Genomic DNA, 15,904 nt, shown 5'->3' with positions numbered 1-15,904 from the left:
ATGTATATATCCGATAGTGTATATGTGTGTGTCGATCAATTATACATTGTCACATCCTTTGACACGATCTTCACACGTTTCACCGGCGATTCAATATACACATATCCTACTAGCACTTCACCTTCACTCCCTCATCATCATCATCAAAATGAAAATGACATACACACATCTCTCTTCCTTCCCCCCACCTTCGCTTATATCATCATCACCTGGCTCCTTCATCGCCTCTTTTATCTCTACTACTCCCCATTATATATATCTTCATTACACATTCATCTTGCCATCTTCATCATATCTCATGTCCCTACCTCGCTGACGCCATCGCCTCACCATGATCCTTCTTTCATCAATTCACAATCCGCCGCTCACACCCCCACCCGCATCACCCCCCTCTCACTTCGTATCACGTGCGGATCGACTTCGACGATACATCTCCTTCGACTCTGTCATCAACACCACCTCACCCGTATACTTCCCACTCCCAGTCCCCAACCTGGAACTTCACTCTGCAGCCGCAAGTGGGAACGTAGGATTGGTGCACTATGCTCTGACTCACGGTCAACCTGTCAACTCGGTGCTGCATGGTGTACTCCCCCTCCATGCTGCGTGTTCTGGAGGATCAGTCAGTGTGGTTAGGATGTTGATTGAGAATGGGGCCGATGTGAATGCTCCTAGATTGCCTAGGAGATATAGTGATGGTAAGAAGGGGACGGCTCCTAGTGTTGGTACTGCAGGTGAGTGAACTACCTTTTCCTGCTTTCAAGTATTCTTGAGAAGCGAAGTTTGATTGTGTATACGTGAAAGGATCAACACCATTACATTTCGCCGCTGCCAACGGACACGCACCGATTGTTCAGATGCTTCTCGCTTCGGGTGCAGACCCTATCAAGCCAGATAAGAACGGCAATACCCCAGAAGATCTAGCAGTCATCAACGGACATGAAGATGTGGTTCGGGTGTTACATGTATACCATCACCTTCAAAACCAAGACGCTTTGAACGATCCTGCAAATTCAGATAAGGCCGAACCTTCCTCTCCATCCGGTTCGACCAGCCAGCTACCAGATGACGATGACTCCAGTATAAATGTCAGACCTGCGTGGCATATAGGCTCCAGGAAGGGGAAGGAACGAGCTTTCAGTCTCACAAGTACTAGATCGGAGAGTGCAGTCAAAGTCAAGAAAAGCTTGGAAGGGCTGTTAAGGCGAGGATCAAGGTATTCTGCTGGCGCCATGTCTTCGGACTATAGGAGTGCCAACGATTCACCAAGGTCTGAAGCCTCGGGATCAGTAAATAATCCGAATACCATACCTAGGATATCGACCGTCAGCGATATATCGTCAATAAACTCGGAACAACTTCAATCGCCCGTGGATCTCGACATTCCCGGTTCACCCTCACCCCAAAAAGGGGAAAATACACCCTTGGCCCAGATAGATAATGACAATACAGGTCAAGGTAGTCCGAGGTCTCTCACTAGGGTACTGAGCGGACAGTCATCGAATAGTAATAGTACTTCGATAGTATTGGGTTCACCGCCGAATTCAGCTGGATTGGCTTCACCTAAACGTGCTCGTCACAATTCTACCTCATCTCACCGACCGACCCTACCTTCGATATTGGAAAAAGCCGTTCATCCTGGTCAAGCCTTTCGTGCTGCTATGCGCCATCGTACAAATGACAAAGACCAGCAATCCTCTCCTGAAGCCTCATCAGAAAATCAAAGTACACACGAACACGACAATGCTTCACATCATTCTTCTTCTGGCGGAGGGTTCTTCAGAGGTCGAAGGAAGTCTCACGATTCAGATGCGAAAAAGCATGGTCATGGACATCATAAACATGGTTTCAGGGGTTTGTTCAGAAGAGGTCATTCGCCACCTTCACGAAGTCCTAGTCCGCCTATGAAATCGGATAGTACCAAGCCTATAGCTGGAGAGGAATTGGAAGAAGGGATCGAGAGACTGAAGAGAGCAAGCTTGGAACTGGATAGAGCAGGTCAGGTGATTGATTCTGGTCGTATAGAGGACAGTCAAGAAGATATACATGATTCCGGTATCGATCCCGACATAATCAGTGCGATCAGTCTGAATGACGATGATCAAGATGCCACGCCTCAAGCGAAGCAAGTCCCCTTCTCAGCACCAGCGACCAAAACGAAATTCTTCCCTGACAGTCCCACTGGTCCACCGAGATTACCCACGCGCAACAGTGAGGGTCTTATATCCTCGGCATCTTCCCCCGGTCTATCGCATTTCAACCGACCCAGAACGGGAAGTGAGGTTATTGCTCCTTCCCCCTTAGCCAACGAATGGGCACATGACGAAGATTCTGATTCATCTCTACATAGACAGGGTATACGTAGGGTAAAAACGGAAATCATCAAATCGCCTGTGTCATCTTCACCTCTTTCTCCCGAGAGTGATGTGATTAGTCCAACCTCTCCAACGGGAGCACGACGTCGGTCAGCCACTCACTCTGGTGGACTGCCCTCACCGCCTTTGACGAATTTCACGAAGAGTCTCAATCCTCCAAAAGTAACTGGACTGGGATGGGAAGGCGAGGTAGATTTGAGAAAAGTAGCTGCGTCCGGTTTGATTAGAAGGGAAAGTCAGAGGAGACAAGCAGAATTTGAGAATGAGATGGAAGCGGAGGATGAAGAATATCATGATGCTCTCTCTCCCGGAGTCGAACTTGCAGAACCCATATCGAATAACCAGGAGAGGGAGGAAGATAATGATAGTACGCCTACGCCCCAATCAGGCATAACACTCAATGATCCCACACCAACAGAGGATCGGCAACAAGGTAGATTACGCGGCGAAAGTGTCGGATCGTTCACCACCGATTCCTCTCGCTTGTCTACTCCACCTGCACCTTCCTCTGCGCAGTTCCGGATGTCATCCATCACCGATGATACTGAAGAGACCAACAATCGCAGACTATCACAATACGGTACTCTCTCAAATACAGCGGATGGTCGACCTCGTGGTAAATCAGTATCCTCCATCTCATCGACAGCTTCAGGGATGGGATACTCCTATGCCCAATCTACCTCAACCCCTCCTACATCCCTTACCACTCCTTCGGCCCTTTCTCTAGCCCTGGTATCTGGTTTCCCACCAGTACCAGAGGACGAAGTCGCTCATGTCCCTCCGTCCCATCGACGGACAATGACACAAAGGACTATATCGTCCCATGCTGAAGCAAGGGAAGTTGTCAAACAAAACGAAAGCGATATACTCCAACTGGCACAGCTCCCTCCATCTTTGGATTCAAGTAGGAGTTTGGCCGAACAGCTCGCGGCGTACGGTGAGAACTACGCGATCGAGCGGCAGTTTGCCGAGATTGAACGGAGATCTACGAGTGGTCAGACCCCCACGGGCAGGAGTGAGGATGGGGAGAGTTTTTTTAGTGCTGAGGGGTCGAATCGAAGTTGGGGGTCTAGTAAGAGTTCGGAAAGGAGGGGACCTGGAAGTATAGGGGGATTGCAACGTGAGTAGTACCAGGATTTTTCACTTCACGTTGCTATGGCTAGCTCAAGAGGCGTCAGGTGTAGAGGAATTCGAGCTAATTGGAATTTGTGGTACAGCTCGCGCAGTGTCTCATCCGCTTGTACCCCTAGTCAGCGTTGATGCTCCTCGATCTTCCTTACCCTCCATAAACAGCATATACGACAAACGAGCCGAAGCCTACAGGAAACACATGGCGACGTTAACCTCCGTTCAACCGCTCTTATCGTCCTCTTCCTCCTCTACGCGACATGCTCAACATCGTGCTAGACAACGGGCAGTATCAGCTCAAGACTCATGGTTGAACGTTGGTCTGTCCGCTCGACCAGGTTCTGCACATAGTACGGCCGGTAACTCCCTATTGAGCTATACCACCGCCAACGAGGAGGAAGAGAGGATCAAGTATCCACACATATCTAATCCTCTACCTGTGATGACCAACCCGGTCACAGGTCAACGACCTCGAAAGTCTTCGGTTGGAGCCAGTCATTCAAGGGGACATACCTTACCCAGAGCTAGTTCAGTATCCAACCCTACTCCCATAGCTGATATATTATCAACGCGGTATCAGGGTATCGCACCCTCCACTGGAGGTGCAGGGGGTAATAGTAAATACGCTACTGCACCCATCGGATCGACAACATCTTCTCAACTCAAACCTCCATCTATAGCTCCAGGTGTAGGTAGTAGTAACACCGCGACGCCAATGGGAATCTCGTCATACGTATCAATCTTTTCTAATCGATATCAACCCAAGGTACCGTTGAACGACGACGATTCAGATGATGAGAATGATAATAACAGGGAATACACTGTTATAGAGAATGATTGGAGGGGGGGACATGTGGTTAGGCCTGATGAGCTTGGGTTGAGCACGGGGAACGAGGGGGTTGGGGGGAAGAAGAAATGGGGTTTGAAGAGATTAGGGAGGAAGTGATCTCGAGAATTGACTTCTGTTAGATTTAGCTTTTTTGAATTGTTATCATTCGTTTATTTTTTGTTTTCTACTGGACAGGAATGGTGTTGTATGGTTTTTGCCTATCTGTTCTGTACGGACTGTTTCATTTGTTTGGGAATAACATTTGCCTTGTTACAACAACTTTTGTAGTGTTGTTATTTATACGATAGGAAAAGTAAAAAGGAACAAGTATAATTGGAGTGGATCGAAATGACAGGCAAAATGCAAATGTGATCGCATCCCCTCACTCAATGAGATACCAAAGCAAATCAGATACCAAACAGTACGAGGATAGGTTGCTATCGCTGCGTAAATGACCATTCATGCTTTGATACATTATGCATTGACTTTCAATCCCTTCTACTTCCTCCTCGACTCTACACCTGCATACCCACTACACCTACGCGACCACCTTCTTACCTCTACTAGCCTCGTGCATGGCGTATTCCTAAAGCACACGAAGAAAAAAACTTCAGCAACGACCCTTCTCAACATTTGGAAAAGAGATCAAACCCCCAACCCACCTTTGAGATCAAATGGCTAGTCTTCTCCACCAGACCCAACATCTTACTAATATCCCCAGACCAATTATTCAATATCTCATTGGTCGATTTCTTGGATTTGAAATTGACTATACCGTTTGGTCGGTCGATCCGAGCGTAAATGGTCTTGTCGGTTACTAATTTACATAGGGTCTTTTCTGTTTGGGTGGCAGGGAGGTCGAGGAGTTCTTGCAGGCGGGTGAGGGTTATTCGGGAGTAATAGGTTGATATTACTCTGATGTTCTGTAGTGCAGATAGAGTGCATTAATATATGCCACCGTATGAAGATCAAGATAGGTTTAAACCCCAATCTTCCCGACTTGCACCGTGGTGATGTCACTTCAGCTCTATGCGAATTGAGACCACACTCACATGCTCGGTAACTCGCTTGTGCAACTCCTCCCACCTGACTTGCCCAGGATTATCAATCTCCTCTGCCTTCTTTCCCTCGGCTTTTATACCTGTCTTCTTACCCAGCGTACTGCCCGAAGCGAATATGGGCGATTGTCGTAATGTTGGGCCATAGAGCTGGTCGATACCCGACCATCGCATGAGTTCTTTGGTGACGAAGCATTTCACGAGGTCACTATGAGACGATATAGCATCAGTGTAAGTCCGATAGGGTAGAATCACGAATGATGCGGGAGATCGGGATAGGGGATGAGGGGGATAACAGGGTAGCGTAGATCTGAACAGATCACTCACAAGTGCTGAGGAGCCTTCTGTAGAGCTGGGTCTGCATAGAGTTTATGCAACATATCAGACTGCTCGTTGTTGTATGGAGCTAATACCACATAAATCATGATGTTCTCCAATACCTGAAGCAAGCGAAGATACATGTTAGTTGCTGAGCTTTGGACGAAGATAACTACCCAACTCACATTCAGTTCCTTGGCAGGATCAACTTTGACCTCCTCCGTATCCCACACTTCCTGGTATGCAGAGCATGCTTCAAGATACTCGTCATCTTGTAATGCCAACTGCACCATCAAGTCGTAGTATCGTAGTTTGATGTCCTGTCAAATATCACGGTATGAGTTGACCAATCGCCCCAATTTTATCACGAAACACGGAGACCTTTGACTCACTTGACTATCCTTCTCTTTCAGATATACTCTGTTGATCTTCCTTGATCCAACTCTTACTCTCACCCAATTACCTCGCAGCGATTCTAGTCTCATCTGCTCGAGAATGCTACGTACGAATAGAAGTTAGCTATCAACCATCCGTAAAGAGAGGATTTACTAGCTAACTCACAATTCGGTCTTCTCCCGCTTGTCCATAGAGCTATAAGTCTCCACTTGTATATCAGACATCAGATCTGCTGCCACGTCCAAATGGTCCTTGGATGTCACAGGTTCAGGCTTGGGTTTATCTTTATCTGCGGTGGAAGTTGAAGGAGCGGAAGTGGTTGATGCTACGCCAAAATTCAACTGTCAGCTTGATCGGACCAAAGAGGATCCGGGATTTGGAAGCTGAACTCACAAGAGGATTCTTTGGGAGCAGTCTCAGACAATTGTTCGTGGTATGATGCCAACATGACTGTTAATCGTGCTCTTGGCAATTCGAGGTATATCTACAAGGTGATATCCATATCGATGATCAGCTGATGTCTATCCTGCGAAATGAACACGAAAGCTGATATGGGCCTTATGAGCGAAACACTCACCTTGCCCTCAGTGATATCTCGCAGTGTTTTAACCAACTCCAACCACCTATCTTTGCCTCCACTGAACTTCCCTTGATCCTTCTGAGTCTTGAGAGTAGGTAACCAGCCCATAGCTTCATCTACCATCCTCACTACAGCCTCCTTCAGCTGGCCGTGTTTCTTTGATAATATCGTCAATTGGGCATTTAGGAGATCAAGGTCGGATTGTTCCCAGCATAATCTGGTGAGGAGGGTGAGGAGCGAGGCGGTAGAGGTCATATCTGCTGCCTGTATCCCATTAATCCCATATCAGCTGAGCCTTCATACTTTGATGAGAGGGGAAGAGGAACTCACATTTCGGGTCTGTTTCTCCAAGAGAGATATTCGATCGACAGCTTCTTGTAATTTACCATTCTACATCGATATGTTATCTTGTGCGATCCGTCCTCGGATGGCGAAGATTAACTCACCTTGGCTAGCTGTTCTACTTCCGGTTGCAAGGCTTTCACCTCTGCTGTGAAGTCTCTCTCCTGTTTTCTCTGGTTCAATGACATTGTGCGTGGTGTGCTGGAGGTGTTGATGCAGAGGTTGTGAATTGAAATGTTGAAAGTTGAATGGGTGATAGTGATCGTTCATGGTTGTCTGTCTAGACGCGACAGCGTAAGTGCAGGTTGAACATCGTCACTGATCAGTAAGTAGCACCACGTGGTATCATTTGTGGGAACAGTGAATTTATCGTAATTTATCCAGAAATGTCCATCAGCGAATACTTGGACTTGCTTCGTCTAGAGATGTTGAGATGCATCTCAAAAGACATCAATCACACAAAAACACCCAAATCACATACCCCATAGCTCAACTCTCGACCCCAAAGCAACATGCGGCGAATCCCCTCCCAAGTGCCCCAGGCAGTATCCCGTCTTCTCCAAGGCAACGTCCTCTCCCAACCACCAACATGGTACATCCCCGTCCTGTCCAACCCACCACCCCAGCTCCCCCCTCGTCAAGTCGTACAACGTAATCGACCCTCCTCCGCCTCCCCAGCACACCGCTCAACAGGTGACATGTCGTATATCCCCGCTGGGGAGTTGGAACGCAGGGATAGATTGAGAAAGTATAAGAGTAGGAAGCAGAAGCCTGAGAGGATAGTTTATTTGGAAGATAAGATTAGGAGACAGTTTTTCAAGGATTTCCCATTCGAGGCGTTACGACCTGTTTCACTCGTTGAGGGGCGGGAGATCGACGAGAGTAAGAAGGTTGAGGGTGGAGAGTGGGTGAAATTGGAGCAGAGGGGGGAGTACCCTACTGTTGAAGAGTGAGTTGATCGACGTTTCCATCCTCCCATTTATTCTACATCTCACAACACCACACTCCGTACTCGTTACACGCATCCGATTTTCTCATTATGGTTGATTCTTCAAATAAAGCTTCGTGTACAGAAATGCTAATCCCATGTACATAACCACAGCACAATCTCATTTGTCCTCAATGTCCAACAAACCCGCCAAATCCCCATTTCCGAAGCTTACGCCATCGCTACTCGAGAATTCATAAATCTCAGAGCGAGGCACGAACAAGCTACCATAGCTGCTGAGATCGAAGCTAGACATTATGGCGCAGAGTTCAAACCTGATGCTTTTGTGAGTTGGCCCAGCTCCCTGTTTTTTTTCACGACGGATACATCCTATCATCCTTTTCGTTATGGCTCGAATTTGTATAACCAGGAATCATCACCAGGATTTGCCATATATCATACCAGTCCCAACCGTCGTTCTATTTTCATGTCCTCCTCTATTGCCAAGAATGACCCATCTTATTCATGCTAATCCCTCGCACTAGGAACGTCAATTCACCCTCGAACAAAAATCTCTCTCCTCTCTCATCCCCCCATCGACAAGATCATCAGACTCGACCAAAGTGAAATACAGAAAACAACCAAGATGGCAATGGTCCAACACCATCCCTCAAACCTCAGGCAGTGTGTCCGGTGAATTCACAGGTGGGAAAAGTTATATTGAAAGTTGGAAATTACCTCGACCTTTGGAATCGGCTTCTACGGTGGGACAGCAGAGTGAACTGTTGAGTAGTATTCCCCAGATCGAAAATCCTCAGGAGACGGAGGCGCAGGGACAGGAGCAGGAGCAGGAGCAGGAGCAGGGGGAGAGTGATTTGGAGTTTTTACAGGCTGTTTTGGGTAAGGGTAAGGGTAGATCATAGGTTTGGTCGTACATGCATTGTTGGCTATACAATACAAATATGGAAAATACAAGTACTGATTCGTCAGGAGGAGCCTTTGTTTACAAAATAGAACAGGATTGACCAATTGTTGTTAATGGAAATGACAATGGAATTATGACCACTCCTAATTTTCGCACATTTACAGCTTCGCTTTAGATTTCGAGTTTGAAGACGAAGCCGGACCACCGAACGACGGGAATTGAGGAACTCGCTTCGACATGACTGCTGTCATAGCTTCAGTCGTGTCCTGTTTGATTCAGAATCACATCAGTCAGCATTAACAATGTAGTGAAGACCGACTAGAACTGACCACTGATTGAAGCATCGAGCTACGGTTGATACCATATCAGCCATATCCTGACGAGCGAATGATTTCTAGGTGGTTTTACTTACGCGTTCCATATCGCAGTATATCTCAGACCTTCTTCGATACTATAGAATGAAGCCATGAGCATGAACACTTCGTTATCGACAGACACTGAAGACACTCACGTATGGTCCCTTGCATCTTTGCGAGCAGGACATAACGAACGCATTAGTCCCAATTCCGCCTCTACAACTGTTCATTGTAAGTGAACTCACGATTGATCAGATGTTTCGTACCTATCACAGCAATGGGACTTTTCGAAGCTATCATCTTGGCCATATCTACCGCAGCGGCTATCCCATCCAGCTCACCATCCGTCAGCTATACCTCAAGGTAAGTTGGGCGACTGATCCGGATTCCTATAAATCGGATACCCCTTGACCAACGGTTGTAGTCTGAATGAAATCGGATACCCAACTCACCAATAACGTCTTTCCTACCATTACCAACCATCTCACTAACAAATCCTATCTCCTTAGCTTCCGCCGCACCAAACTTCCTACCCGTCAAAGCTAGTTCTTTTACCTTCGATTCGTTGCCTACTATCTTGGGGAGGCGCTGTAATGTACCGATATCCGCTGCTAGACCTACGTTGACTTCCTACATCAGATCCTGAATTAGCTCATCCGTCCACCGGCAATGAGCGTCTTCTGGATGTAAGAGATGGTATTAGATCTGTTAGGAAAGGGAGAGGCGCACAAAAATCCCAAACGTCGTATCTCTACTTGCTAATCGTATATCGCAAGCGCACGCCAGGTCGATAGCCAGGCCTACGGAAGTACCGAACATGGCGCAGATGATGGGTTGGCGGCATCTTTCGAGGGAGGTGATGGCGTCTTGGAAGTCCTATGACAATTCTACTTGTCAGCCGACGAGTTGTTATGAGGAGATGCGATTGGTTGGGATAACATACTAGTACATGATCTCGTAATTGAATAGCTTTTCTTGCCGGATCCAGAGACGGCGAGTTCAATTCGATCTGGGCTTTTACTGTGACCAAACCAATCAGGATGATGTCCTTGGTGAATCTTTAGCAAGTGGTCGAGCTTACGGTCTAAGCCTGCTGTAAATACTTTATCCAATGCTGAGGAAAGTACCACCACTCTTATCTCGGGGGTGTTTGATATATCGTCCACGATACTTCGGAGCTCTTTCCACATACTGCGTCATTGGATTTCGTTAGGTGCAGCCATGTTCAGTGGAGAAGTAAAGCATTATTTACTCATCGTTGAAAGCATTGACAGGTGGTCTGTAGCGGTCCACGTACTCAACATCAGCTTACATTTCTGAGCCATGATTGCAAGAAGGAGATCAGATATACCTGTTGAATTCTAGTAATAACACCCCCTGGGCCACTTCGCTCGCTCGGTGATATTTCCCATTAAACCTTTGTATGTCCATATTGGATCATTGCCTGGATAGTAGTGAGGGTAGTAGATACTGTCTATGCATGTGAGGAAGATGAGATGGAAATGGAAGCTATGCATACGTTGTTGTTGTATGGATGTTTTATTTGTGTAATGAGGAAACGCGGGTTAAACAGAGGCAGAGAGACGTGAAGTCAAAGTCAAGTGTTAGCTAAAAGTGGACGTGCCTTCACCATCTCTAAGTTATCTCTGTTGTGACTATCGTCGACACCGTATTCCTTTCATACTCTGACTTTCACCCATCAATCTCCCTCGGGCTATCTCATCAACAACAATCAGAGCAGTAGAACGCAAAGGACAAACGAGCTCGTCATTTAGAGACGGAAAAGTGCATACCAAGTGAACATACGATTCTCGACAATCGATCAACCCTTTCCTCCCTTCGTCCCTTCCAGCTTGACATCTAGCTATTAATCCGAGATAAGCTACTCGATAATCCTTCTGGAGGCTTGACTCGACCTACGCAAAATGTCGAGCCTCCTCTCTGAGCGTCAGAAAGATGAGCTGTAGGTGGCACTTAGACTTGTAATATCAAATCTAGCAGCTCAAGTGCTGATGACGGTTAATTCTAACCCTTGTCACTCCTTCGTCCTTTCCTCGTTATACAAAAAATCCTCGCTTGACGAATACGTCCCCCTCAATTCGAAATGAACATTCTATAGACACAAATCTATGCTATCTTATCTCCACCAAGCAGGCCTGCACGAATCCTACGAGGCGTTGAAGAAGGAGACGGATAATGAGGATTTCCAGGTGGATGATCCCAAAGCTAGATGGGTGGGATTGCTGGAGAAGAAGTGGACTAGTGTGATCAGGTTGCAGAAAAAGGTGAGCTGGCCTTTGTATTTCGGCTGAACAAATCCCACATCTAAGCTTCGTGGTTCTAGGCAAAGGGGAAAGGAAAGGTTCTCATCTTTGTTGAAATGAGGCAAAGGATAATCCTCACTAACGAAGATGTCAAGTCAACTTGCCCTTGACACCTTGATATACCCCTACTCCTGCTCAACATTCCTCCACCCTATTATATCAGTCTAGACGATGTCTATGTCGACTACAAGGAATGCCAAGCTAATACACCACCACCAACAGATAATGGACCTAGAAACCCGAAACGCCTCCCTCCTCGCCGAACTTTCCTCCCCCCATCGAGCCTCCTCCTCCTCCTCATCCACTTCCACACCATTTATACCAAGAGCTCCAGCTCGACATACCCTCACTTCCCACAGGGCTCCCATAACCAAAGTGAGCTTCCACCCTACCTGGACGGTATTGGCCAGTGCGAGTGAGGATTCGACGGTGAAGATTTGGGATTGGGAGTCGGGGGAGATGGAACGGACGTTGAAGGGGCATACGAAGAGTGTGGGGGATGTGGATTTCGATGCGAAGGGGGGGCTGATGGGTGAGTTGTCTGTTTCGAGGATTATATATCTTATGGGTAGTAGAGAATCGCAAGGATAGGGGATTGGAATGTCGGTGGATTGGTGATAGCAATGAGGGAGAGAAAGGGAACGGCGGTAGTGGGATATTATCAAAGTATATAGGACAGAGGGATGTGATGGACTGTATAAGAGAATGAGCAAATCAAGTGATAGTCAAGAGGGCTCGTAGAGATGTGCTAACACCTCATCTCTCCTTTCTCACTCAGTAACGTGTTCATCCGATTTGACGATAAAAGTATGGGATACTTCGAACGAATATACGAATGTGAAAACATTACATGGACATGATCATTCGGTATCAAGCGTGCGGTTTACGCCAGATGGTGAGAAGTTGGTATCGGCAAGTAGGGATAAGACTATAAAAGTCTGGGAGGTTGCCAGTGGGTGAGTGATCTATGATCCTTGTTGTCGGGTCTGGATTTGAAAGGAATGTTATGACGATGTCTATGGACGCCCAACGCGGTGGTTGCAAAAATCCTATCGTAGAATCTGTCATTGCTCCATGGATCCCCGGCCAAAAAGAGACTGTGGTATCGAAAGAAAACGAAGTTGTCGACACGCAGGGTTCTTAGCTGATACACAAACTTCTTACTAGATACTGCGTTAAAACATTTACGGGACATTCGGAATGGGTACGTGGCGTCGTACCGTCAGACGATGGCAAGTGGTTAGTGAGCTGTTCGAATGATCAGGTGAGTTTCTCATACCTCGGATCAGCTTTCATATAGTCCTCCGAGCGACACGTGGCTGATAGATCATGTGTACAGACATCACGTATATGGGATTTCGCAACTGGCGAAACCAAGATAGAACTGAGGGGGCATGAACATGTATTGGAATGCGCGATATTCGCTCCTGTGAATTGTTATCCTGCGATAAGGGAGTTAGCAGGTCTAGGTGTGAGCTCCCTCTTCCGAACTTGGCACAAGTGCAGAGCAGGGTCAGCTGACGATCTTGTCGATCGCTTTGCAATTGCAGAATCCACCAGCAGGAGATAGCAGGGCGAAATCACCTGGTGCATTTGTTGTGACCGGTTCGAGGGATAAGACGATAAAACTATGGGATGCCATTTCAGGTCAATGTTTACGGTCATTTGTGAGTCGATCTCACCCCATAACTGACTCTCATCCCTTCCCACTGGAATATGGGAAATCCCACAACTCCAATAACCTTGATCCGAAAGTGATCTTCATATCGTACGTGACAACATCGCTGATACGTGAACTTGTTATCAGGTCGGCCACGATAACTGGATCCGAGCATTAGTATTCCATCCTTCAGGCAAATACCTGCTCTCAGCCTCAGACGATAAGACCATAAAGATATGGGATCTGGCGAACGGACGATGCACGAAGACGATAGATGCTCATGGTCATTTCGTCACGTCCATGTCGTGGGGTAGAGCACTGATAGGTGGGAATCAGAATAATGAGGTGGTGGTTAATGGTGATGCTGCCGGTGGGAAGAAGAAGGATGAGGAGAATAGTGGGCCGAGGAGGATAAATGTGTTGGCTACGGGGAGTGTGGATCAGACTGTCAAGGTGGGTTTATCGAACTCATCTGACTTGGTCAATCTTGATAAGCGTAAGGAAGGACGAATCGGAGCTGATATATCGGTTTATGCAGATATGGACACCATGATCCAGTATATCACGAAACCTCCCTCAATCAACATCGATACTATCCGACATCCTCGTATCCCTACCTTTCAACTAGTCAACTAGATATAGATCCTGTGCATAGTCATATCTCATATACGTACCCTGCTAGATGATGCCCCCGTTCTTTTTTTCTTTATAGTCAATCTAATTCTGGTCAATTCAATATTGTTTGTTCAACCTAACGAAATGTTTACGAATGAGATCCAATACTCCTTTTCTTTCCTGATTCATCTCTTTACGTTCTCGAATCCTAGAATTATCTTCTGGGTCAGATGGATGGATCGTAATGCAGTCTGTCACATTGTCTTCGTGCTGCACTGCATGTTACATTCCGGTTATCTCGATCAATACATGTATGACGGGACATTATGACGGCAGTACTGTAGTTTGCCACACACTAGGAAAAGGAAAGTGGAGGTTGACTACCGAACGAGAGGGTACTCGAATGGTAAGTAGCATCATGATATCTTCTATTCTCTTATACTCTCACATACATCAACAACATATAGCAGATCCATCATTTCAAAGTAGAAAGCACCCACGATCCAGTCGAATTTGTTTGAGAAGAGAGAAGAAGAGTAATCATGGCTTCGACTTCAACAAGACGTATCCAAAAAGTAAGTTCTCAACTTCCTTCTGCCATCCTTCCTTCCTTCCTTCCTTCCTTCCCTCCTTCCCCCAGCCCTAATGGTGGCGAGCACGACCACCAAGCTCTTGAGAGCGTTCGCATCATGTTCTCATCTTGGTATCGTATAAATCCCTCGCTCTAAACGCAGACTGTCGGATATACAAGTAAACTTGGACTGATATTCCGTTGCATCATCATAGGAGTTGGGAGATCTGATGAATTCACCTCCGAAGGGGATTCAGGTTGTACCGGATGAAGATAATTTTCAGATTTGGACAATCACCATTACTGGACCTGTAAGCACTCTCTTCCTTGTCCTTCCCACAATGGACTTCTTCATTACGTAGAGGGATATAAGTGATATGTGGTGAGAGGGTGGGACAAGCAGTGGTCAGTCAGGTGTAAAGGAGAGAGCTCGGCATGATGTCACGAGCGGATGGTATCGACTATGGCGATAAAGTTACAATTGCTGATTGATTACGCTCCTCATTCATGATTGTAGCCCAACACACCTTATCAGAAAGGTAAATTCAAGTTGACAGCTGATTTCACGAAGGATTATCCGTTCAAACCACCTGTGGTGAGTTTTCCTCTTTTCCCTCGACTTCAGATGAAAACACCTCGACTCTCTCTCTCCTCAAGCGACTTTATATGCGAAGGGCGAAGCTGACGGTTCTGCAATAATGTAGCTCCTTTTCAAGACTAAGATGTACCACCCCAACGTCGATAGCGATGGAAAGTGAGTCAACTTTCCTTAACTCTTCTGATCTCTTCTGTCTGAAAATCAAGATCATACCAGCTCTTCACACGTTCACTAGGCGTGGTCCTGTCAACGTTGTGGTGAGACAAAATCACTGATACCTCCCACATAGCTTGTGTATCGGTCTTCTCAAGACTGAGAATTGGAAGCCCGCCACCAAGATGACAGGGGGTACGTCTGACATTTCATTTCAATCTACATCTTCCTCCTTCTCCGCTCTCAGCTCCAGTCCATTCATTGTCAAAGACGTCATCTAGTCGTTGGCCCGAACTGATCAAATGGTTCATGCAAAACGTAGTCCTCGAAGCGATATACGATCTGATTGAAACTCCCAACCCCGATGACCCACTCGTATCCTCTATCGTAAGTTTCATCCCAGCTTTCTTCATTACGATTGAATGATTAGCTGAAGAGAGAATCTTGTGATCAGGCCGAACAATATAGGACTGATAGGAAGGGGTTTGATAAGAAGGCCGCTGAGTATACTAGCAAGTATGCTACTTGATTACGCTTCGAAAGGATCCATAATTTCAGTGACTCACTCTGGTCTAGTAAGAAGTTCGGTTGGACTTGCGAAAAGGTCCGAGGTGTGATATGTGTATACCCCGCATTTATATAGTTTGTATCAGTATCAGTCATGTACCATATATGTCAAATTCGACTTATTTGCAACAGTCAGATATGAGAAAGGAGTCAGCAGAGCGATTCAGCTTTCTTCATGTCG

General features: G+C 46.6%; 6 protein-coding genes across 6 annotated transcripts; 4 read left to right on the top strand and 2 right to left on the bottom strand.

Annotated features, from left to right (window-relative positions):
- Positions 1-331: 331 nt before the first annotated feature.
- On the top strand, positions 332-4,449 carry I302_106739 (uncharacterized protein; the record flags this gene model as incomplete). Its single annotated transcript, XM_065870326.1, has 3 exons — positions 332-734; positions 805-3,495; positions 3,593-4,449. The coding sequence occupies 3 exons, from the start codon at positions 332-334 to the stop codon at positions 4,447-4,449; spliced, it is 3,951 nt and encodes a 1,316-aa protein (XP_065726398.1).
- A 421-nt stretch (positions 4,450-4,870) lies between these two features.
- On the bottom strand, positions 4,871-7,214 carry I302_106738 (uncharacterized protein; the record flags this gene model as incomplete). Its single annotated transcript, XM_065870325.1, has 11 exons — positions 4,871-4,918; positions 4,995-5,255; positions 5,385-5,598; positions 5,718-5,830; positions 5,894-6,028; positions 6,101-6,206; positions 6,270-6,429; positions 6,498-6,588; positions 6,682-6,948; positions 7,015-7,074; positions 7,131-7,214. 11 exons carry the CDS (start codon positions 7,212-7,214, stop codon positions 4,871-4,873), a joined length of 1,539 nt encoding a protein of 512 aa, XP_065726397.1.
- A 324-nt stretch (positions 7,215-7,538) lies between these two features.
- On the top strand, positions 7,539-8,877 carry I302_106737 (mitochondrial 37S ribosomal protein mS23; the record flags this gene model as incomplete). Its single annotated transcript, XM_019192610.1, has 3 exons — positions 7,539-7,975; positions 8,129-8,300; positions 8,500-8,877. 3 exons carry the CDS (start codon positions 7,539-7,541, stop codon positions 8,875-8,877), a joined length of 987 nt encoding a protein of 328 aa, XP_019045607.1.
- A 160-nt stretch (positions 8,878-9,037) lies between these two features.
- Positions 9,038-10,666, bottom strand: I302_106736 (uncharacterized protein; the record flags this gene model as incomplete). Its single annotated transcript, XM_019192611.2, has 11 exons — positions 9,038-9,145; positions 9,209-9,227; positions 9,292-9,330; positions 9,391-9,406; positions 9,481-9,558; positions 9,688-9,865; positions 9,965-10,111; positions 10,179-10,255; positions 10,317-10,426; positions 10,488-10,514; positions 10,587-10,666. The coding sequence occupies 11 exons, from the start codon at positions 10,664-10,666 to the stop codon at positions 9,038-9,040; spliced, it is 879 nt and encodes a 292-aa protein (XP_019045608.2).
- Positions 10,667-11,160: 494 nt separating this feature from the next.
- I302_106735 (nuclear distribution protein PAC1) lies at positions 11,161-13,772 on the top strand (the record flags this gene model as incomplete). The annotated part of the gene is made up of 9 exons (XM_019192612.2): positions 11,161-11,198; positions 11,355-11,520; positions 11,782-12,091; positions 12,338-12,515; positions 12,727-12,823; positions 12,899-13,030; positions 13,110-13,226; positions 13,367-13,672; positions 13,758-13,772. 9 exons carry the CDS (start codon positions 11,161-11,163, stop codon positions 13,770-13,772), a joined length of 1,359 nt encoding a protein of 452 aa, XP_019045609.2.
- A 604-nt stretch (positions 13,773-14,376) lies between these two features.
- On the top strand, positions 14,377-15,685 carry I302_106734 (uncharacterized protein; the record flags this gene model as incomplete). The annotated part of the gene is made up of 7 exons (XM_019192613.1): positions 14,377-14,409; positions 14,621-14,716; positions 14,923-15,000; positions 15,110-15,159; positions 15,293-15,351; positions 15,479-15,543; positions 15,611-15,685. The coding sequence occupies 7 exons, from the start codon at positions 14,377-14,379 to the stop codon at positions 15,683-15,685; spliced, it is 456 nt and encodes a 151-aa protein (XP_019045610.1).
- Between the last annotated feature and the right edge of the window lie 219 nt (positions 15,686-15,904).

Source organism: Kwoniella bestiolae, chromosome 5 (genome assembly GCF_000512585.2).
Source record: "Kwoniella bestiolae CBS 10118 chromosome 5, complete sequence".
NCBI classification, from domain to species: domain Eukaryota; kingdom Fungi; phylum Basidiomycota; class Tremellomycetes; order Tremellales; family Cryptococcaceae; genus Kwoniella; species Kwoniella bestiolae.
This window is presented reverse-complemented; position numbering and strand designations above follow the sequence as displayed.